This window comes from Lepisosteus oculatus, chromosome 22 (genome assembly GCF_040954835.1).
Source record: "Lepisosteus oculatus isolate fLepOcu1 chromosome 22, fLepOcu1.hap2, whole genome shotgun sequence".
In the NCBI taxonomy this organism is placed as follows: Eukaryota; Metazoa; Chordata; class Actinopteri; order Semionotiformes; family Lepisosteidae; genus Lepisosteus; species Lepisosteus oculatus.
The window spans coordinates 2,568,279-2,590,549 of record NC_090717.1 but is presented as its reverse complement, the minus strand read 5'-3'; the positions used below and the strand labels follow the sequence as shown (position 1 = coordinate 2,590,549).

The following is a 22,271-nucleotide window of genomic DNA, read 5'->3' as shown; positions in this document are numbered from 1 at the left end:
GGGAAGAGCGTGTTGAACAGAAGGAGACTGTGGACTCGTAGGCTGGCGGTGCCCCTTGTAGCTGGAGTCCAGCCCAGAGGATGGCGGTCGTGTGCTCCGAGCCCTGTCCTGTCCTGTCCTCCACAGCTTGCCACAGCCCTCGCCAGACAAACAGTCAGCTAGTGATGGATGGACATACCGCTTGTGTAAAGGCCTTTCGGCTGTTTTTCTGCTTTTGAGCTTTTAATTCCAGCAGCGTACTGTGCTCATTGCGTCAGCAGACTTCTGCTTCTCATTCTGAAGGCTGCAGCAGTGCAGCCCAGTATTTCACTTGTACTGCAGATTGGAAGTGAAATGTTTGGTCGACACCGACTCCCTAACACGTGTTTATTCCATATGTTCACCGGTGCGTTGCACAGCTTGTCACAGCTTAATAAGAATACCGAAAAGGTTTTGAATTCCAAAGTGTGATTGTGCTGTTTCCTGCGGCTAATGCCTGGGAAAAGTAGGGGTGAATTCTCAGTAGATAAGAGATATTGAAATACAGCCAGGGTCTCACAGCTCCTTCCTGGCCTGGACCATCTCTTGTCTGCTTGCTAGAATTAGTGTAGCTTGCAAGATATTTTTATTATTGTCAAGCAATTTACTGTATCTCTGCAGCTACAGGTCCTGTTCCAATAAGTGGCCAGATTGGCAGAAAGAATGTAGCAGATCACATACTTGTGCTGCAAGAATGTTGCTACCTTGAATAAACTAAAGGGCAGAGAAAAAGACCGATTGACTTCATGATTGCTTGTCTTTTAAGTTGGCAGGTTTGAATTCCGAGTGCAAGTATAGAACTGGCCATAACTTCTCCGGAATTGAAAGGATATTGAGGATCGTGTCCTTCTTTGAATTTTTGTGAAACCCACTACTAAAGCAATCATTAATGAATCTAAAGGGACAAATTATATTTTAATGAACTTTGGATTGGCTAGGTTTACAGAGGTTTCCCTGGATATGTATAATAAGAACAGTTTCACAAAAAGCCTTGAATATGTAAGTCTGGAATATGTGGATTTAATAAAAGAACCACAATGACCTACTGGAGCTGTAGATTATAAATTGCCACCTGTAATTTTAAAATGGGTTGTCCGTCATTAGCATTATTGGTGCCACAGTTTTTAAATTAATCTCTGAATGTCTTGCCATCCCCCAGTATTCTTCCTATCTAATTGCACTTTTATTTCATTGTGTTGGCCTGCAGACTGTAAATTATTGCATTGAACTACAAAAATATTAAAATCTGTGCTACAGTGGACCTCAGAAGTATTGCAATAAGAAATGAGAAACAGAATAGCTTTTTAACTTCGTTAGGTATCGCCAGTATCTAACACTTAATTTCCCAAATGAAATGTTACTCTCTTTTGTGAATAATTAAGACCTTTGATTACATTGCAAAGGATAGATGCTTCTGTATAAAATTAGGAGAAGCAAAAATGGCCATCAAGAGGTCAATTGTACAAGCTTTGCTCTTTAGATGAATGACGTATAAAAATGTTGTTTTGTCTTTAGACATAATAGCCTATGGTCATTCAGAAAAACATCAGAGGGAGTCATGGAAATTGCTTGAAAAACTAAAAATAAGCTGCTTAATGGAGGCTGTGCTGTCAACATCATGTGATTTATGGGCAGTTTCCATAATTCAATAGCTGCCGCCCACAGTAATGAGATTCTTTTACTGCAAAGGCATCATTCACCTGATAAAATAGGAAATGCGTGTGCTTGTTCTGTCATAATTTTTAATTATCTAAATCTGCTTCCTGGCACGGACAGAGCATGATACTGTAATGTTCTTGAAATGTGGCTGCTAAGTGAAATAAAAATGTTTGCTTTGAATTGTTTAGTATATTTGTATATTAAGAGGATACAAAAGCTTTATTAACTTTCACTTGTATAGATTTTTTTCTAAGGCCAGACTTTTTCAGTCACCGCATTATCAACACCTACAAAGGGGATGGCTCAGTGCTATGTCCTATGGTTGCTGTGATATGCCTAGAATATTATTCTTGTCCGTCCACTGGAAAAATTCAAAACATTGACTCTGGTCTTATAGTATGTTTAAAAGATCAGTATGCTGCAACATATGCACATTTCTTAGGTCTCACCAGTATAGTGCCTGTGGGTGTTAAGGTTTGTGTCCTGTCCTGTGAGCTGGCAGTGCTGGTGGGCTCTGATGGCCAGTCCTGTGAGCTGGCAGTGCTGGTGGGCTCTGATGGCCAGTCCTGTGAGCTGGTAGTGCTGGAGAGAGCTGGGATAGCACATGGCTTCTCTGCTGGCTCCTGACTCTGTGTGCTCGTCCTGCTGGGCATTCGCTTACATTAAAGCAGTGCCCCATTTCCGAGCTCTGAAACTTGGTCCTTTTGCTAGCTTTTGTCATTTGTGCTGTGATAGTTTAATTGCATTTATTGCTTTGAATTAATGTGTTGAATTGCTAATTCCCATGATTGTATTGGTCATGTTTAAGGGGGAAACCTGCCTGTTATGTTAGCCATTGACGTGTGTGACCTAACTGCCTGTTTCCCATGTCGCCCAGTACTGAGCTGAGGCTGGGCTGTAGGAGGAAGTCCTGGCCTGTGGAGCGATGTGCTTGTCGGGTATGGCGAGGTGGTGGGGGCTGCAGAGTGTACAATATGTGTGACTCAGCAAGCCCAGCTAATTGAGCAACAGCTGAAATCCAAGTGCTTCTCTCACGATGGTGTTGCTAAATCAAAATTAAACAGTTCAGGTTTCAAATGACTGTACTAGAGTATGCTAGACATACTAGAGTCACCTCATTTCCTAGTTTTGTTTTAAAGGAGTGAAAAGGACCGTACGTTTATCGCTGTAGATGCGGTATTTCACAGCCTTTCTAAATTTGTAATATTGATCAGCTCATGCTTCAGCAAGCCTTGCCTAAGGCCCAAAGAAGTGTGTTAAGGTCACATCCCCCTTCAAATGAACACACAGGCTGTATTATAATTCCATCAACATATTTCCTGTGACAACTGTATCTCCAGTAAATGCTCATATTCAGCTCATTCTTGTCACATATAGGCTAATGAGTCTGAGCTTGACAAGATTAGAAAGGTGCATCTCGCCGTCTCTAATTGGAATTCAGTTTAAGAAAAGGTTAGAGTTGTACATTGGTTTGTTGTCTTGCAAGGAAATTGTTCCTTCTTGAAAGCCGACTTCCTGCAGCATTGAATCAGACTGTACGAGAGTGACGTTTATAAAAAGAATGAGATTTGTATAAGCAGAGTTCATAATCTAAGAAGATGAAAATAAACCGGCCAACTGGGCGTTGTTCTGCCAGGTTTGCTGTGTATTACCTTGACCTTCTTGTTTGTTGGGTTTTAAACATGAGTTGACGTTCAGTGGTGCTTTTAAAACATTTGCCAGCATTCATTTCTTTCATGTTATGAAGGTTAAAGGAGCTGTTATGATCTTATTAAGTCATGTCAAAGCAGTGATGCAGGATCCTGCCTGGGACGATTACTGCTGTCATTCAGTAAAGACAGAGTATCAAGGGAAATATATTCTTGGCTTTCATTTCAGGTGCACACCCCAAATCCAGCAGGACGTTGTCCCTTTATAAAACTGAAGGAAAAAGTCAAACTAAGCTTTCCCTCAGTTAACCTTGTCCAAAAATGTCTGGCAAGAAATGCAGAATATATTGGTGGAATGTTTGTATGTTGAGGATGGAGCTGATATAAAAGCAGCAGTCATAATTGCTGCTGTGCTGTGCTTTAACACTAAATGCATTATGCTCATCTTTCAAAGTGCTGGAGACGTTCCGACCTGTGCTTTAAAGATTTCATATAAGCATTTATTTTCTATTTAAAAAGAATTGTCATTTCTTTTTGAATTTTTAAACATGTGCCCGTTGGCGGGCTCAGTTCACTTAGCATTGTCACTTTGTTTCGTGTGAAGATGGGGATTTCTGTGTTTCAAGACATCTGTGGCTCGTCTGTCACGGCAAAGGCACCGAGAGAAAAGACAGGATCGCATCCAATCTCGTTTTGGTTTTAAATTCATACCCAAAACCTCTTGTGAGAAGGGCGAATAACCAGTGATCAGTGCGGGAAATATTGCTTGCAGCAGCAACACCCAGACGCACTAGCTTACGATTAGGATTTTATTAATGCTCCGCTGGTGCTGATGCAGAACATCCTCTGTAATCTCTGATGTTGTGTAACTGGCCAGATTTGGAATTCGCTCAGATTGATTTGAGTTTTTTTTTTTCTGTTCTCCTCCTCCCTGCAGCTGCAGAACCTTGGAATCAACCCGGCCAACATCGGCTTCAGCTACCTGACGATGGAGTCCGACAAGTTCATCTGTGTCCGGGAGAAGGTCGGGGACCAGGCGCAGGTGGTGATCGTGGACATGAACGACCCCACCAGCCCCATCCGGCGGCCCATCTCCGCCGACAGCGCCATCATGAACCCAGCCAGCAAGGTCATCGCCTTGAAAGGTGGGTCTGCCCCTCGGCGGGGCTGCGAGGCAAGCCCTTGGGCGCCGTGGCGACAGTTAGGACTGCACTGCGGAAGCCGAGCGCCAGAAACCGCTCCCTGATAACCGATTCCTTGCACATCCCGTTCCATCGGACATATTTCCCTGCAGTTCTGTTTTCGCTTTCAGTCAGCCGTTACAATCACCGGCATATGATCCGAGCATCTTAAATTTGAACGTTGGGGCCATTCAAACAAATCTGTTTCAAATTGTCAGTTACCGCGGGGATGTGCTAGACTAATAATCAGGTTTTTTTGAGTAAATTGAATCCCCTATTTTTGTTTAATAGCATAGATTCAATGAAAAGGCTGCACTGCATACGTTCTAGGTTATGTATTCATGCCATAAGCAGAGTTTAATTCTTTTTAAGTCTCTTAATGGTTGTTTAAAATCATTGTGGTGCAGGGATGCGTCGGTCACGACTTTTGAAAATGCCAGTGTAGAAACCCGACAGCTGTAGGACTTTAACACAAATCTTTCGTTTCTATTGTATTGTGCCTAACCTTTCTAGAAGTGTTTGGCGGGGGGGGATTTAAAGTTTGATTAATGCCATTTTCAGTAATTACGTGAATCTTAAATGTCTGTACCAAAGTGATGAAACCTCAGTGGAAATGGACTGTTGTTGCACTTAAATGATTACAAATCAGGGCCCCTCAAAAAAAAAAAACTTGTTCTGATTTCTGCAAGTATCTTAGCTTGATGTGCCACTTGTTGTTCTTTTACTGACTCTTTACTTCTTTTCCTGCATTCTTGTCTTAAACAGACGGTGAGTTAAACTGTGGATTTTGTTTCTGTTGTGTTCATATAGTGGTTTTATCTCATAAAAGCAGATCACAATTAAGATGGAAAGCATTTTCAGTGGATGCAATATTTACTCAGTGCTTTAAGGATGCAATTTTTTTTAATTCTGTTTGGAATTAAATCCTGAGTATTTATAATAAATCCTGAGGTTAATCATAAAACCGTTTCCACAAATGTTATAAAATACACCAAAAGGGTTTGACATCTTATCAGTCTTTTACAACCTTAAAACTGTAAATTGGTGCAGCAATGCTCTCTATGCCTTGCCTTAAAAAGGTATCAAGTTTGCCTCTGAACTGCTGCTTGTTATAAAAAGTCAAAACTGAGGCAAAAATGTCAAAATTCAACTTTTGTACAGCAAACATCTGCAAAAGCCCAAATTTCCTTCTATTAAAGTAAGGTTTTAGAGTATCCATTTATCTACCGTGCTGACAGCCAGTATTAAATTAACATCTGCACTCAAATGTGTTTTTTTCTTTTACTGTTTTCATTAATAAAACGTACCAAATCATGCATGACATGACTTAAAGAAGTAATGGTACTTAATATTACAAAACTACTAAAAGTCCAAATTGATACAGCAGTCTGAACCAGTTCAGAGCTTCCTAAACTTCATGCCAGACCAATATACAGTGTTTATGTAAAGCTCTGAAATACTTTTATGAGAATTTTGCGTGTATAAGCATGCTTTGGTGTATGCTTCATGTTAAACGGATGAAGGTTGTGTGTGGTATGCATTATCAGATACAAATCATTTCTTACTTAGCTGGTATACTGTGTGAAAACAGGCATCCTTGACCATTTTTTGTGTTTTATTTTATTTTTTTTCCTTGTAAGGTATTTCAGATCATGAGGTTTCTTAGTTCTTTGCCAGTATGTATTGTAAGCTGATTTATGTGTCTGAATTGTGGTTTCGTTGACTCTTACATAATTTTAACTCCAGGCATCGCGAATGTGCCAGCTGTGAGTGAGTAGTCGGGCGTTAAATGTAATGTGCTTTTAGCAGACTCTTCTGAGCTTTCTCTGGGAGGGGAGAGGGAGTCCTACAGCCAAACTGTCCCACATGCAGACTGGGAGCTGTGGCCTGGAGCCTTTTGTGATGTTTGAAACCGCCTGGCTTCTCCCAGGATCGGGGGTTAACCCGGGGGTCTGTGCTACACTGCGGTCCAGTCACGCCTGCCTCTAAGTCAGTTTTCAGCAGGACTAAGAAATGTCCATAATGGCAGCGTCTGTCCTCAGGTGGACAGTGAAGCTCTATTGTTTCCTGGAAACGGTAGTGAAAGAATAAAAGTGTTTCCAAGTGCCTTTCACATGTACACATCTCAAAGCGCTGTAAATAAAATGGAAAAATACACCCGAGAAAATAGAAAGGTAAATAGAGTCTTTCAATACTAAAAGCAGATTCATTAAAATAGGTTTTTAGGCTCGACTTAAAAATGCTGACTGAGTCACAATTAATAATGCGGCTAGGGCACACGCAGATTACAGGCTCGCCCGAAGGATGCACCCCAGGGTCCCGAGAGCATTAACAGCAAACCAAGATGGGAGTGTAGCCTGAGAGCAGCACAGCAAGGTAAGGAGGCATTAGATCATCCAGACCTTGAACTGTGCAGAAAAAGGTTTCATTTAGCTCTGATCTCCCCACGGAGACGACGCACCAGGGCTAGAAGAGAGAAACGTAAAGAATGGCGTAGTTTTAGTCACGACCAAAGCAGCTGAATTCTGCTTCTACTGCAGCAAATCAGTGACATTCTTATATACATCAGCAAGTAGAGCATTACTGCAAAGAGCTCTGAATATCACTTTAACCTCCTCCACATCAGTCGGAGAAAGGCACACGCAAATACATGTACTGTTGTGAAGGTGAAAACGTTTTCTTTTAAGCCTGAGGATACCCCAGATATCAATGCAGACTCAGTAGTGACTCCAGTATCCCTAGCCAGGGGACAGGGTAATGGGGGGACATTCCAGATGCAGTGAGAGAGCCGACGTCTTCTCTCCTAGGTCGGTGAGCAGCTCCTGCAGGGCAGTATGTCAGGGAGACGAATGCTGTGGCAAATTCTGACTGTGGAAGGAGAAGCATAGTTCAGTTCTGCATCAGCTAGTAACATGCATCCGTTTGTCTTTGGAGAATGCATGACATTTCCAGTTTCTGAAAAAGAGGGGTTATTTTAATTTGCTTAATTTTTTTTGTGTCATTCCAATCCAATGCATTGTTCACTCGAGACATCTGCTGCAAAGTAAATAAAACTGGAGGAAAAGCCGTAAGTTCATTCAGCAAAGCATGTGTACTGTTTGTCTGGCTGTTTGCACTTTCGGTATGTACAGTATCAAAGCCCTGAGTGGTGGGCACTCTAGTTTGTTGAGAATTGGTGAATTATGGGACTACATTATTATTATTAATGTTTGTATTCTGAGTATTTGTACTTAAAATGTTGGGATGTGGTAATGTGTAATAATTAAATGAGAGGGACCTCAAGATACCTTAGTCTTCTGTGCTGTTAACTTCACTTACAGAGGACAGAGTGACATACGAATTAAACCTGCTTTTCGCACCGCAGCTGCGAAGACTCTGCAGATCTTTAACATCGAGATGAAGAGTAAAATGAAGGCCCACACCATGAGCGAGGAGGTGATGTTCTGGAAGTGGATCTCTGTCAACACGGTCGCCCTGGTGACGGAGACGGCCGTGTACCACTGGAGCATGGAGGGCGACTCGCAGCCCGCGAAGGTGTTCGACAGGCACGCCAGCCTCGCCGGCTGCCAGATCATCAACTACAGGACCGACGAGCAGCAGAAGTGGCTCCTGCTCATCGGCATTTCTGCACAGGTGACTGTGGGTCATGTGACCTGGGGGGGGGGGCGGAGCCTCGGAGAGGCCCAGGTGTTCATGGGAAAGCAGGAAGCAAAAAAGTTGATTCCTCTTCGATGTGAGAAAGTCCGATTTTAGACACCCATTTCCCTCTCAAAGTTGTATTTTTCAGACCAATTGGAATCTATTTTAAATAAAGGCAGTGTTGCAAAGCTCCTGATGAACTATTACGAATTACGGTCCACAGTGGGTGAACAGTGGTGACATGACGTGTTCCTTGCCAGTAGTATGTTTTATTTTCACATGATGAAACGTGATTTTCTTTTTGCTAGCAAAACCGTGTGGTGGGAGCCATGCAGCTGTACTCCGTAGACAGGAAAGTGTCACAGCCAATCGAAGGGCATGCAGCGGCCTTCGCAGAGTTCAAGATTGAAGGAAACGCGAAGCCATCGACCCTGTTCTGCTTTGCAGTGCGAAGCCAAGCTGGAGGCAAGGTAAAAGATTCACGCGCGGAAAGAGCCGGCCGTGTTGCCCACCGGCTGGAGTGAGTGAGGTCTGATTTTGTGTAAAATCATGCATGATCATAAATGTATTTTTCAAGGTCTTTTCGAAGATGAGGAAGCATTGTTTCGTGTCCTGAAACTCTGGAGCTGTATTTCTCTGCAGTGCAGAGTGGGAATAACCCTGTAGAGGTCCTATCGTACATAGCATCAAAACACACTGAAAATACAGCACAAACTCCTTGATGGCCCTCCTGGTTGGGACCTGCAAAAGTTTCCCCTGCAGCTTTGCCAAGAGGCCCCCAAAATGATTAAATTCATTCTGCATTTGACGTTTTTGTGATAGGGGCTCCCTTAATACTTGGCAATAATAAAGGCAACAGTTACACAGGCTCTTGAGGGAAGAAGTGGTGCCAGGCAGCTTTGGTGCTTCCATGTTGTGTAATTACTGCTTGTTTCTTACAGCTGCACATTATAGAAGTGGGACAGCCTGCAGCTGGAAACCAGCCCTTTGCTAAGAAAGCTGTGGACATATTTTTCCCCCCTGAAGCTCAGACAGACTTCCCTGTGGCAATGCAGGTACACTGCAGGGACTGACTGGAATTCTGAATATTCGTTTAGAAGCAGTTGAAGGGAGCTGCGTCAGCATGCGTAGGCTGCAAAGAAACAAGTAAAGGTTTATTCCATGCTGAAAAGAGAAGGGAGAAAACAGCGTTTTGGCTAAGGAGCCTCCTTCGGGTGTGAAGAAGTCAGACATTTCACACCCGATGAAGGCTCCTCAGGCAAAATCTATTTCATCAACCTGACTCCACTGATGTACAGTGAACGAAGCCTTAAAATTGTTTGAGGGTGTCGGCAAAACAAAAGCGCCGTTGAAAGCTGTTGACTTTGTTTCCTGTTTTCAGATTGGAACCAAGCACGGGGTCATCTATTTAATCACCAAGTATGGCTATATCCACATGTACGACTTGGAGTCGGGCGTGTGTATCTACATGAACCGCATCAGCGCAGAAACCATCTTTGTCACCGCTCCGCACGAGCCTACCTCCGGGATCATCGGCGTGAACAAGAAAGGACAGGTACCCCCGACAAGCATCTCTCGTTTTTTCTGAAAGCCATTCAGTGGAATGAAAATACTTTGCAGTTTGAAACGTTTTCTTAGTTCAGGACATGAGATTTTCAAAGTTTAGGACATGGATCCACACAAACAAAAGGAAATGGAGAAATATATAATTAATGCATCTCGGGGCTTAGTAATGTGGTCAAAGTCAAATTGTGACTAGGAGGTGCCATCTGGGACAGTCTGTCGACATTCTCTCCAGATAGAGAACAGGTACAAAATACTTACAGCAAGAGTCTGAGAAGCATCGGTCAGTGTTTGCAGGAGCACGGTGTTTAGCATGTGCATACAGCTGTGTTAGCTCTGCGCTTTCAGGTGCTGTCAGTGTGTGTCGAGGAGGAGAACATTGTCAACTACGCCACCAGCGTCCTGCAGAACCCAGACCTGGGCCTGCGCATGGCCATTCGTAGCAACCTGGCCGGCGCCGAGGAGCTGTTCGCCAGGAAATTCAACACTCTCTTCGCTCAGGGAAGCTACTCTGAAGCTGCTAAAGTGGCTGCCTCCGCACCTAAGGTTAGTTTTTTTTTAGATGGTCTTTTTCTGCAGCAGTGATTTGGAGACAAACTGGAGTGGAGAGAGGCTCTGCTGAAAAGGAATTGTGGTAAGAACAGGTGAGACTGCAGGAACAGTAGTTTAAACAGATTATAGCTGCATTTTTCAAAATAGCTCACGTTTGCCATCTGAAAAGTATTCAAATGCATTGTTTTCAATTGCAAAGATTTGTATAGTATGTAAATGTTGTTTTGCATAGCTGCAGCATTTTTTAAATAATATTTGGACTTTAAATAGTGGAAAATCTGTCAGATCAAGTGCAGGAAATTACTACTGATCAGAGCATTAGATGCAAAATGGGCGTAATTGTAGGCAGCAGCACTTGGCTGAGCCCCCCTCTCGTTGGCTCGAACCTTTCTGCTGTGTTTGAGGGAAGCTGACTCGGAGGTGCATCCCTCTCTGACTGCCGGGCCCCGCTGTGTGGCTTCCTGTGCCTGCAGGGAATTCTGCGCACGGCCGATACCATCAGGAAATTCCAGACGGTCCCCGCGCAGCCCGGACAGGCCTCCCCGCTGCTGCAGTACTTCGGCATTCTGCTCGATCAGGGGCAGCTGAACAAATTCGAATCGCTGGAGCTGTGCCGGCCCGTGCTGCAGCAGGGCCGCAAGCAGCTTTTGGAAAAATGGCTGAAGGAAGATAAGGTGAGGATAAGGTTTCGGTTAGCGGTCTTGCATTAGGACCAATGCTTCTGTTCTGGATGCGGCCCGTCTCTCTCTCCTCGTTTCTAGAAGTGCAGAAAGAGGTGCAGCAATGATATTCCCCGCAGAAAATACCTCGCTGTTCCGGTCTCGACGTCTGCTTTCAGTATGCCAAATTATATTGGTTTTATTATTCAATGTTTTAATCCCCCCTCTAGCTGGAATGCTCTGAGGAGCTGGGAGACCTCGTGAAAACTGCAGACCCAACACTTGCCCTGAGTGTGTACCTCCGCGCCAACGTGCCCAACAAGGTTATCCAGTGTTTTGCAGAGACTGGGCAGTTTCAAAAGATTGTTCTCTACGCCAAAAAAGTAAGTGTTCTGACCCTCAAAACCCACTCAAACTTGGAATGCGCGGCTGTTTTTTTTTTTTAGTTCAGAATAATCCGTGCGTTGTGAAAAGTTTGTTTTCCCTTTTATGTTTTTCTTTCCATCGAGAACCCGCGCAGACCCCAGGAGTGAATTCAGTTGCGGTGAGGGTGGGGTTGGGTTTTCTTCAGTGTTGCAGGAGAGTGCTGAGCTAAGTAGGCAGTACTGTGAATCGATAAGATAAGATCACTTTATCGGTCACATATACAATTTCTTGCATTAGGAATTTGTCTTTTCCACAGACCCCAGCTTGCTCCCCATGAGACACACAAACACACAGACAGAGAGAAGCTGGGGGTCAGAGCGCAGGGTCAGCCATTGTACAGCGCCCCTGGAGCAGCTGGGTTTAAGGGCCTTGCTCAGTGGCCCAACGGAGTAGGATTCCTCTGCCGGCCACTGGATTTGAACCAGCAACCTTCCAGCCACATGCGCAAATCCTGAGCCACAGAGCCACTGATCCGCCCCCATAGTTAGAGCCCTGGGCCCGTGGGCTCAGATCCTGAGTGGAGCACTGCTGTTGTACCCTTAATCATTTATCTGTAGGCAGCACAGTGTATAACTTCATACCCTCTGGCGTGCCTCTGAAATGCTTGTTTGGTAAGACGGGCGTGATAGAAGCTTCACCTTGTTTTTTGCGGCAGGTTGGCTACACTCCAGACTGGGTGTTCCTGCTGAGAAACGTCATGCGGGTGAGCCCGGAGCAGGGCCTGCAGTTCTCTCAGATGCTGGTCCAGGACGAGGAGCCGCTGGCCAACATCAGTCAGGTGAAGACTGCGCCGCCGCCTCTGGCTGGGGTCTCGGCTGGGTCCCGCTGGGAGTCCAGGCTGTTTTCACAGATGGGAGAGTAATGTGAAGTATTTGCTGACGCGTGGTCTTCCGTTTCCCTGCCAGGGGACATTGTTGGTTTATTTCCCCCCTAGAAATGTGTTTCTCGTCAGTGAAAAAGTATGTGAAATTCTAAGCATTTTTCTGTTTCTTTCTGAAACTACAGTATATACTTAATATTATGATGAGGAGTTATTTTTCTATTTTTAAGTCCTTAACACGAAGCTTCAAATGTTTGTTAGTACTTTCAGACCCTCCTGGGTGGGCTTCAATGTAGTTCGACCTGTTTTTAAAATTTGTTGAGACCTAAGTAAAGGAATTTTGTAAACATAAGATATTGGATGAGTGCGTTTGTGATTTTTTGGGGGTATATTTTATAGAGATTAATTTTGTTTGTGGGACATTTCGTTTCATCTGCAGGCACCTTATGTTATGTTAAGTAACCAGATTTTATTTTTTAGACTTTTTGTGATGCACCACAATGCACTGGAGGAGTTCGCTCCTGGCTCTAGGGGGTTTTCGGGATTTCTTTTTGAAAGCATTCAGTTTCTTCCAGATTGTGGACGTGTTCATGGAGAATAACCTGATCCAGCAGTGCACCTCCTTTCTGTTAGACGCCCTGAAAAACAACCGTCCGTCAGAGGGCCACCTGCAGACCCGGCTCCTAGAAATGAACCTCATCCACGCCCCACAGGCAGGTCACCCGTCGCCATTCAGATGTGTGTTCTAATGGGTTTATCAAGAAATTAAGCACATCTTGCATGTGTTTATCACCCTGCAGCTCACTGAAGCTCAGCAGGTGTGAGCCTGGGCAATACCCAGGTGGGAGACCTCCAGGGAAAGCTAAGGCTGCTCCTGGAAGAGGTGTTAGCGGGACCAGTAGGGGGCGCTCACCCTGCAGGGCTGTGTGGGTCCTGATGGCTCAGTATACTGAAAGGGACACTATATTGTAAAAAGGCATCTTACTTAGGATGAGATGTAAAACGGAGGTCCTGACTCTCTGTGGTCATTTAAGATCCCAGAGTCTTTCTCATAAATAGTAGGGGTATAACTCCGGTGTTCCGGCCTTTGTGAATCATGGCCTCCTAATAATCCCCATTAATAATATAAAATTGCTTCATTACTGTGTTTTCCCTACTGAGAGCTGGTGTGTGGGGAGCGTTCTGGCCCACTCTGGCTGCCGTCACATCATCCAGGTGGGGCTGCACACTGGTGGTGGTGGAGGGGATCCCCATTACCTGTAAAGCGTTTTGAGTGGCGCATCCAGAAAAGCGTTATATAAGTGTAAGGAATTATTATTATTGACCCATAATAATAAATATTATCTCTAAACCACAACTTCCCTCAAGTGGAGACATTTCTAAAGTCCAGAGTAGCCTGAACAGGAGAATCAGAGCTACATCAGCTTGTTGAACATTGTTTGGCGTATTCCTTGAAATCTTCATTTCGGCTTGAATTGAGTTTTTTGCTGCATTTCTTTGAGCTGTGCTTTGCTTCTCAAAGGTTGCCGACGCCATCCTTGGGAACTCGATGTTTACACACTACGACCGCGCCCACATCGCCCAGCTGTGCGAGAAGGCGGGGCTCCTGCAGAGGGCGCTGGAGCACTACACTGACCTATATGACATTAAGCGCGCTGTGGTCCACACGCACCTGCTGAACCCCGAGGTAAAAACGCAGAGTGTCTGAAATCCTAGCCATCTCTAGTGTACACCAACCTCCACCTCAGGATCGTTTCATCAATAAAGATAAGATTAGTCATCTCGGTGGCGAGATTCTACAGGCAATTCCTACTTGTCAGCCCATGAAGCAGCGGTTAGCATCTGTCAGGTCAGTTCAGTGCTGGGTGCATGTAAGATCAGATAAGATCACTTTATTGGCCATATACAATTTCTTGCATTAGGAATTTGTCTTTTCGCAGACCCCAGCTTGCTCTCCATGAGACATACAGACAGGGAGAGAAGCTTGGGGTCAGAGCGCAGGGTCAGCCATTGTACAGCATCCCTGGAGCAGTTGGGGTTCAGGGCCTTGCTCAGGGGCCCAACGGAGTGGGATTCCTCTGCCGGCCGCGGGATACGAACCAGCCACCTCCCAGCCACAGGCGCAGATCCTTAGCCACAGTGCCACCGCTCCGCCCCGATACAAAAAAATCTCATTTTGTATCGATCGGGTCAAGGGTCAGGAACTTTGAAGAGGTCCGTATGTGAATGAGCGCTCCTCCTACAGTAAATCATTCCGGAAAAGACCCAACAGAACTTTGAGTCGCTCGAGGCCAAGTGAGACAACATGGGATGTTTGTTGTTTTTGTCTGGCAAGCAGGGCTAGGGTTTTCTCATTTGCAGTTGTTGTTTAGTTTGCGTTTTTGCAGTTTTCCGAATGCACGGCTAACAAGAGAGCCATGTCTTTCAGTGGCTGGTGAACTTCTTCGGCTCGCTGTCGGTGGAGGACTCCGTGGAGTGCCTGCGAGCGATGCTGTCGGCCAACATCAGGCAGAACCTGCAGCTGTGCGTACAGGTGGCGTCCAAATACCACGAGCAGCTGGGCACGCAGGCGCTGGTGGAACTCTTCGAGTCTTTCAAGAGCTATGAAGGTGGGTGCCTGCTGCCGCACAGGGCCGGAAATCCCCTTGGAAAAGGGTTAAGCGCATTGTCGCTAGAAAGCCAGTGTTTTTTTTCATTCCCACAGGAAGTTCTCTTTCATTGTGCACATGGGTGTGAGCGACTAATTCCTTGAGGTTTCGCAATAATTTGTAAATCTAAAGCCTTGCAATATTTAATTTCACTCCAGCTTTTCTTCCAGTTCAGTAGTCCCCACTAATGAACTTTGGAGATGGATTTAAATGCCTATGTGTTTTTAATAGTTTTCTACAAACTAAATAAGACTTGGATGTTTTGTTAGAGGCCTTTAAGTTACGTACAATCATTTAAACAATCCTTTTAAGAAATGGATGGTTGCCATTTCTGGTTTCTTTAATTGCAGGGCTTTTCTATTTCCTGGGATCTATTGTAAACTTCAGTCAAGACCCTGACGTTCATTTCAAGTACATCCAAGCAGCCTGCAAAACAGGGCAGATTAAGGAGGTGGAGCGCATCTGTCGTGAAAGCAATTGTTATGACCCTGATCGTGTGAAGAACTTCCTAAAGGTACTGTGTCCTGAATTTGCTTCGACTGTGTGTATGCATGTGGTCAGACCCAACACATTAGTGGGACCACTTAGCCAGTATATATTAACATGTATATGTTTCCATTATAAACACAAGGATGCTCTTAAGATCTGAACCCATCAAGTTAGCTCAAAAATTTAAAGAGCATAATTATTCCGTCAGCCATAGATCTGCAGTGCTTTTAGGTTTCCTGCCAAAAGCAAGTGGCATGTGTCGTGGGAACGAAAAGCTAAGGTTATGATGATCCAAGCTGGCAAGCTTTGGTTTTGCTAGCATTTCCAGTTACATAAATGACTCTGTTTGAGATAGAAATGTGCACTTTGTAAATCCCTGTTTGTCAAATCAGGCTAAACAGGGCGAACATATGTATACGCTCAGCAGTACTAATGCATTTTTATTTGATTATATGATTATTAATCTTTCCGTACACTAATATATTTGCATCTGTTCATCTGGTTTTTGTTATTTCCTGCAGGAAGCCAAATTGACGGACCAGCTGCCTTTAATTATTGTCTGTGATCGATTTGATTTCGTCCATGACCTGGTGCTGTACTTGTATCGCAACAGCTTGCAGAAGTACATTGAAATCTATGTACAGAAGGTAATGGTTTAACATACATCCATTTACAGGGGTGCTGTCTTTTCCATGCAGCTGAATACCAATGTGACTAATTAAACTGGTGACTTCATTATTAGAGGAAATGATCCTTAAATGACAGGAGCACTGAAATGTGTAATTCATTATTAATTTCAAATTCATGAGATCAGATGTGCACTTCTAAAACTGATTTGCCAGTTATTATTTTATCACATTTGACCATGTTTGTATTTTCATCTGTAGCAACTCATGATCTGGAGAAAGATTTTCATACTAGAGAAATTGGTGATAACTGGGGGAGAATCAAGGCTGTGCAGTCTTTTCTTGTCCCGTAGTTAAAATATTTCATTGCAGTGCTTGACCAGGCTGGGTTGCTCTAAAGCTCTGTCTGTCCGGGCAGAGCGGACTGGAACCACTGAACCAAGCCCCTGATTTTGCAGGTTAACCCCAGCCGGCTCCCAGTTGTCATCGGAGGCCTGCTTGACGTGGATTGCTCTGAAGACGTCATTAAAAACCTCATCATGGTGGTGCGGGGACAGTTCTCCACTGATGAACTGGTAGCAGAAGTGGAGAAGAGAAACAGGTACAGCCCGGTCCAAGGGCCCTCCTCTTTGTGCAGCTGAAGGTTGCTTTCATTTTGGCAGAACCCATCTAAAGTAACAAGCTGGTTCTTACTGTCCTATTTCTCAGGACCTGGTCAGAAGAGTAGTGTTTACATTACTCTATACCTTTGGACACGTTTGCGTTCCGTGGTGATTTTTTTCTGTTCAGAAACTGTAGTGTGTAATGTGCAAATAAAGCAAGAACAGAGATAAAGAACGAAAGAATGTGACAGAGCCCAAGACTGGAACTGCCTGTATATATTTTTGAACTGCAGAATGTTATGTGCCTGACGTTGGCGGTCTTTCCTACACAGCTCAGTATGATTCCGTGCAGCTTTGCGAGACATCTCCAGATCAGTTCTTTAATTAGGGAACAGTGTGTAGTGTTGGGTGCTCATGCCTGTGTTTTTTCCCCCCGCCTTTGTAGGCTGAAACTGTTGCTGCCCTGGCTGGAATCGAGAATCCACGAGGGCTGTGAGGAGCCGGCTACGCACAACGCCCTCGCCAAAATCTACATCGACAGCAATAACAACCCCGAGCGCTTCCTGCGCGAGAACCCCTTCTACGACAGCAGGGTGGTGGGGAAGTACTGTGAGAAGAGAGACCCCCACTTGGCTTGCGTGGCCTACGAAAGAGGACAGTGCGACATGGAGCTCATTAAAGTAATCCTTCACTCCTTATCGTGTGGAAACCAAGATCTCGCTTGTCTTGAATGAAAGTAATGAAATGTGTAATGGAGTTTCAGTGCTATTAAACTGAGGCATGTGTATCCGAAGCCCCTTGAAGGTTCAAAGACATTTTTCAGTGCCTTTTGCTTCATGCCTCACATTCCTGTGTTTCTGTGCTTTCAGGGGGACCTGCTCCCATCAGAGGGTGCAGTTCCTTAATGAAATGTTTTCCTTCTAGGTTTGCAACGAGAACTCCCTGTTCAAGAGCGAGTCTCGTTACCTGGTGCGCAGGAAAGACCCTGAGCTCTGGGCCAGCGTCCTGGAGGAGAACAACCCCTACAGGAGGCAACTGATTGACCAGGCAATACACTTGAAGTTAATGTTCACAGTGCTCATATGGTTCTTCCCCGTTTATTCTGTTTGCCAGCATTTTATCAAGAGAGTAGAAAATGAGAGTTGAATGTCGAGTCCCAGCATAGTCAGCTGATTTTCCTGCAAAACAAATCACTATTAAAGAGACACCGCAACACTAGTAGAAAGAATCAGCATTGATGAATGCAAACCTCAATAAAAGTCAAATGTACACAGTAACAATACACTAAAAAATAGATGAAATTTCTAGAGTTGCACAGCAGCATGTTCTGCGATTCAGAACAAGGCAACAAAACTGGCAGACGTGTGTGGCCCTATTACACTGTAAACAAGCAGGCGTGTGAATACATCTCTTAATCCCATAAAAATATTGCTTTCGATTTCAACATGGTTTTGCCAAAGATTACTACTTGTTAACTCTTCATGCAGATCACCACAGAATATTTCTGCGATGAAACGTCTGCAGCACAGCTTGTATTTATATGCTTGTAGATCGCATTACGTTAGTCATTATGGAGACTAGTGAGGAGGAGGGGCTGAATCATGTCACAGTTTGTGGGAACTCGAATGTGAGTTTGCAACAACCTGGCGACTTCCTCTGCTTGCAAAACGTTCACGATTTTGTGCTTAATTCGAAATTTGTCATTTTGTTCTACAATGTCAATGCATTTATTGTGTTACCAAGGTTTAGTAACCAGTCTGATCATTTCCCTTTAACGGGGTTTTGATTCAGGGTCGCTGTGTGGTTTTATGAATCTGTTGATTTTTGCTTCTGTTTTCTGGTGGAACGAAAGCAGGTGGTACAGACTGCGCTGTCAGAAACGCAGGACCCCGAGGAAGTGTCAGTGACCGTGAAGGCCTTCATGACCGCTGACCTGCCCAATGAGCTGATAGAACTGCTGGAGAAGATCGTGCTGGATAACTCGGTCTTCAGCGAGCACCGGTGAGACTCCCAGCCTCTGCGCTGGAATTCCGCAAGACTTTTCCGTCCCTCTTCCTAAAGGCATTCCGTGTTCTAGATAGTGAGAATGCTGGGACAAACACAGCCTTCCTCATTCAAATTATCCTTCTGAAATGGAAGTGCTGTCATGTGTGTTTTGTACCTATTTAATATTTATTGGCTGATGCCTTTTACCAAAGCAATTTACATGAGTATTTGCAACTTATATTTACACAGCTGGGTATATCGCTGGAACAATACTGGTCATGTATCTTGCACAACAGCAGTGTTGCACCTAGAACCCACATTTATCATAAAATGTGCAACACAAAATTCAATGGAAGTGTACTTTTATAAGACTGGAAGTTTTCTCCTTGGTTTTTATAAATTTCTCAATTCGATTAATATTCGTTTACGTGCTTGTATATCGTAAATTGGGAAGGGAAGCCTGTGCAGATTTAACAGATGTTAACATTTATAAGCTGGAGTCAACATGCATGCTTAGGAAAACTGAGCCATCTGCTTTGTCATTTTTGCTGCCAAATAACCCATTTAACAGTTTTTAAGTGCTCACGAATGGCCATGTGGTTAAAAAAATCGACAACTTCTAGTGTAGGCACACAGACAGGCTTCTCAGTTATTTGAAATAAAGTAAGTGATGGTTTTCACCAAATGACCATCTTCAAATCTTTCATTAAGATAAGGGGGTTGCCTAACATTAAACACCTGATATAGTGTTAACCTAAAAATTAATCCATATTTTAATATCTGATCACAGACAACATGCAGAGACATATCTAGATTCACTTTCTCTCCATTGGCAATGTAGACTGCTGATCAGGTTTGTGTGCTCTTATTTCATTATCCAGCATGTACAACTCGACATGACGTAATAGAACAGATTCAGGAGGAAATTAAACATCTCTGTTGGATGTAACCATTCAGTATGATGTGTGACCTCGGCTTGTTGTACCGTTTTTGTATCTACGAACAGAAACCTGCAGAATCTACTGATCCTGACGGCCATTAAAGCTGATCGTACCAGAGTAATGGAGTACATCAACCGCCTGGACAACTACGACGCGCCTGATATTGCCAACATCGCCATCAGCAACGAGCTCTTCGAGGAGGCCTTCGCCATCTTTAGGAAGTTTGACGTCAACACTTCAGCAATCCAGGTATATGTACTATGAATTAAGAGAAATATGGAACTCTGGATCGGTCAGGAACCAGACAGTATAATCTGTAGCATCCAGTGGACAGTCCCCCGACACCAGCTCGCTGACGTTACAGTCCAGCGGATTGTTGACCACACAATGTAATATGAATATTTCTACTGCACAGTAATCGGTACAGGGGGCGGGTTGTTTTGTAACATTCCGAAAAAAAATTGGTAAAATGCCCTGCACATGCTCCATTTATGAACTTTCTATTAATACAAATGTATTTGTGTTAAAGCATTAGTAAAAATATGTCCTAATATGTCCTTCTTTGGGTAGGCATAAGGACTTTTTGTGTCAGAAAGCACGTCAGGCAGTGTGTATATTGGCAGGCCTGCTCTCCATCCTGTGCAGAGTTAGTTGCACTCTTTGTGCTGTGCTGTGCTGTGTACTGGCTGCTGTGAGCTGTAGCCAGCCTTGTGAATTGTATGAGTGATTTATCTCCCATCTCTGTCAGATAGTTTTCATTTTTGGTATTGTTTTATTTTATCATGTTTTTTTTAATTAGTACTGCTTATTGCAATCATTGAACACCTTTGAATGTTCATATATTTATAATTACTTGTCTTTACTTTTATTATTATATGTTTCAGCTCCAGTCAAATATCTCTTATGTCTTTAAATGTCATTTAACAACTTAACACAGTTTAACACGGACATTTCTGTAAAAGGGGAAGTTGATATGTTTGCCTCAATTTGAGCATTTTCTTTCATGGTAAAAAAACTTGCATAAGCAATTCACAAAGGTTAAGCTTGTAAGCCTTTCGTTATGATGTAGGCGCAGTGGGTAGACGTTACATTCAATAACACGTAGAGCATTTAGACCAGGGGTGTCCAAACTTTTTTTTATTGGGGGCCAGATATGGAATATGGAATGGTGGGCCACAGGCTATCTCTTATAAGAAAAAATTAAAAAAACATACCAGATATAAGTACATTGCAATAACCAAAACTGCCTTTTAATTTAGAGGATTACCCTAATAGGTGAGTTTTAAGCATTTTGTACTGTAAGCTTGAAATGACCTATAAAAATAATTATATTATCTAATTTTAATATACCTGTAAAATTTCACAAATGTTACTCACTAGTGATGACTCTACTAATGGGAGCAGTGATGCTGTGCCTCAGACTGAAGAATAGCTGTCAAGTCAGGTGTTAGTGTTGTTGTGGAGATTCGGAGCACATCACAGACACACTTGCCTCTGAACACAGTGAAAAAGTGTTCATTTTGCCAGCGTGGCTGGAATCTCTTGCAATTTTTCGTTTCTTTGGTTCCGCCATTTTGAAAAGCTTGCTTACGTTAATGTACAGAATAAAAAGTTAAGTTAAAAGAGGGTAAAGAGGAGGAGAGGGGGTAGCTAATCAGTTTTGAGATGTGATTTTACGGGAATGGAGGCACCTTGTGTTCAAAATAGGAACTGCATTTTTCACGTAATATCGGGCCAAATCTAATTATAGTTCTAAATAAACTCGCGGGCCGTTTCAGTAACGGTGGCAGGCCGCAACTGGTCTGCGGCCTTGGTTTGGACACCCCTGATGTAGACAATGAAGGGCAGCACGATGCTGGTCTCTTTTCTTATACAGGTGTTAATCGAGCACATTGGGAATCTGGACCGGGCCTATGAGTTTGCCGAGCGCTGCAATGAGCCGGCTGTGTGGAGCCAGCTCGCCAGAGCCCAGCTCCAGAAGGACATGGTGAAGGAAGCTATAGACTCCTACATCAAAGCGGACGATCCTTCTGCGTACATGGAAGTGGTCAAAGCTGCCAGCAAAAACGGTAAGGAAGGGGTTTTGCAAAGCTCCCTTAAAAGGCTTTGTAGAGTCAGAGGGCTGTGAGCTCTGCATTGTGTGTAACCTGCACCCCACTACAGCTGAGCCTCAAGGAGACAATCCTTTGGGTCTTTCCCCTCCTGAAACGTAGAACGTTTTCAGAGAAATCTTGACATATTAGCCCAAAGTTGTTGTTTTTTTTCCTTTTTACCTTTTCTGTGAATTTCAGATAACTGGGAAGATCTGGTGAAGTTCCTGCTGATGGCGCGCAAGAAAGCAAGGGAGTCTTACGTCGAGACGGAGCTGATCTTTGCCTTGGCGAAAACAAACCGTCTCTCGGAGCTGGAGGAGTTTGTCAGCGGGCCTAACAACGCCCACATTCAGCAAGTGTGTGTCTCTTGTCTTTTCCAGAAACCAGCTCGGAAAACATCAGCATATGGCGGGGGTTATAATATAGTTGCCTCGTTACAGAGGCCATCCAGTGTGAAACAGAAATCAAACCTAAGGGCTATTGGAAACTGCAGCTTTGCCATTGCTAGCTCACCATGTAGCCACTACGTGCACCAGAACGTCTCCAGGGCTGATATCCAACGAAGGCTTGTGTAGGTCGAACCCTGGACAAGCACCGAGACATTACTGAGCAGAGAAATTGTGCACAAAGTTGGTTTTGCTGCTTGCAAAGAGAAAAGACTAGTGCCACCTTGTGGTACAAGGGATATATTAAAAAATATTAAGCGCAATTAAATCTCAT

General features: G+C 43.9%; 1 protein-coding gene across 6 annotated transcripts in view; it reads left to right on the top strand.

The window, feature by feature from the left end:
• Window positions 1–22,271, top strand: part of cltcl1 (clathrin, heavy chain-like 1) — a 37,213-nt gene that overhangs the window by 5,052 nt on the left and 9,890 nt on the right. For 3 of the 6 annotated variants that reach the window (XM_069182347.1, XM_069182345.1, XM_069182349.1), the window contains exons 2-22: window positions 4,264–4,471; window positions 7,872–8,140; window positions 8,455–8,616; window positions 9,088–9,201; window positions 9,528–9,701; window positions 10,058–10,255; window positions 10,735–10,935; window positions 11,151–11,303; window positions 12,002–12,124; window positions 12,742–12,879; window positions 13,689–13,853; window positions 14,595–14,775; window positions 15,165–15,328; window positions 15,825–15,950; window positions 16,388–16,530; window positions 16,977–17,211; window positions 17,456–17,578; window positions 18,387–18,532; window positions 19,524–19,707; window positions 21,335–21,527; window positions 21,750–21,907. In XM_069182347.1, the coding sequence (XP_069038448.1) occupies window positions 4,264–4,471; window positions 7,872–8,140; window positions 8,455–8,616; window positions 9,088–9,201; window positions 9,528–9,701; window positions 10,058–10,255; window positions 10,735–10,935; window positions 11,151–11,303; window positions 12,002–12,124; window positions 12,742–12,879; window positions 13,689–13,853; window positions 14,595–14,775; window positions 15,165–15,328; window positions 15,825–15,950; window positions 16,388–16,530; window positions 16,977–17,211; window positions 17,456–17,578; window positions 18,387–18,532; window positions 19,524–19,707; window positions 21,335–21,527; window positions 21,750–21,907 (3,558 nt within the window). Of the gene's footprint in view, window positions 1–4,263; window positions 4,472–7,871; window positions 8,141–8,454; window positions 8,617–9,087; window positions 9,202–9,527; window positions 9,702–10,057; window positions 10,256–10,734; window positions 10,936–11,150; window positions 11,304–12,001; window positions 12,125–12,741; window positions 12,880–13,688; window positions 13,854–14,594; window positions 14,776–15,164; window positions 15,329–15,824; window positions 15,951–16,387; window positions 16,531–16,976; window positions 17,212–17,455; window positions 17,579–18,383; window positions 18,533–19,523; window positions 19,708–21,334; window positions 21,528–21,749; window positions 21,908–22,271 lie in introns of all 6 variants that reach the window. The other 3 variants (XM_069182348.1, XM_069182346.1, XM_069182343.1) reach the window with 1 other exon arrangement.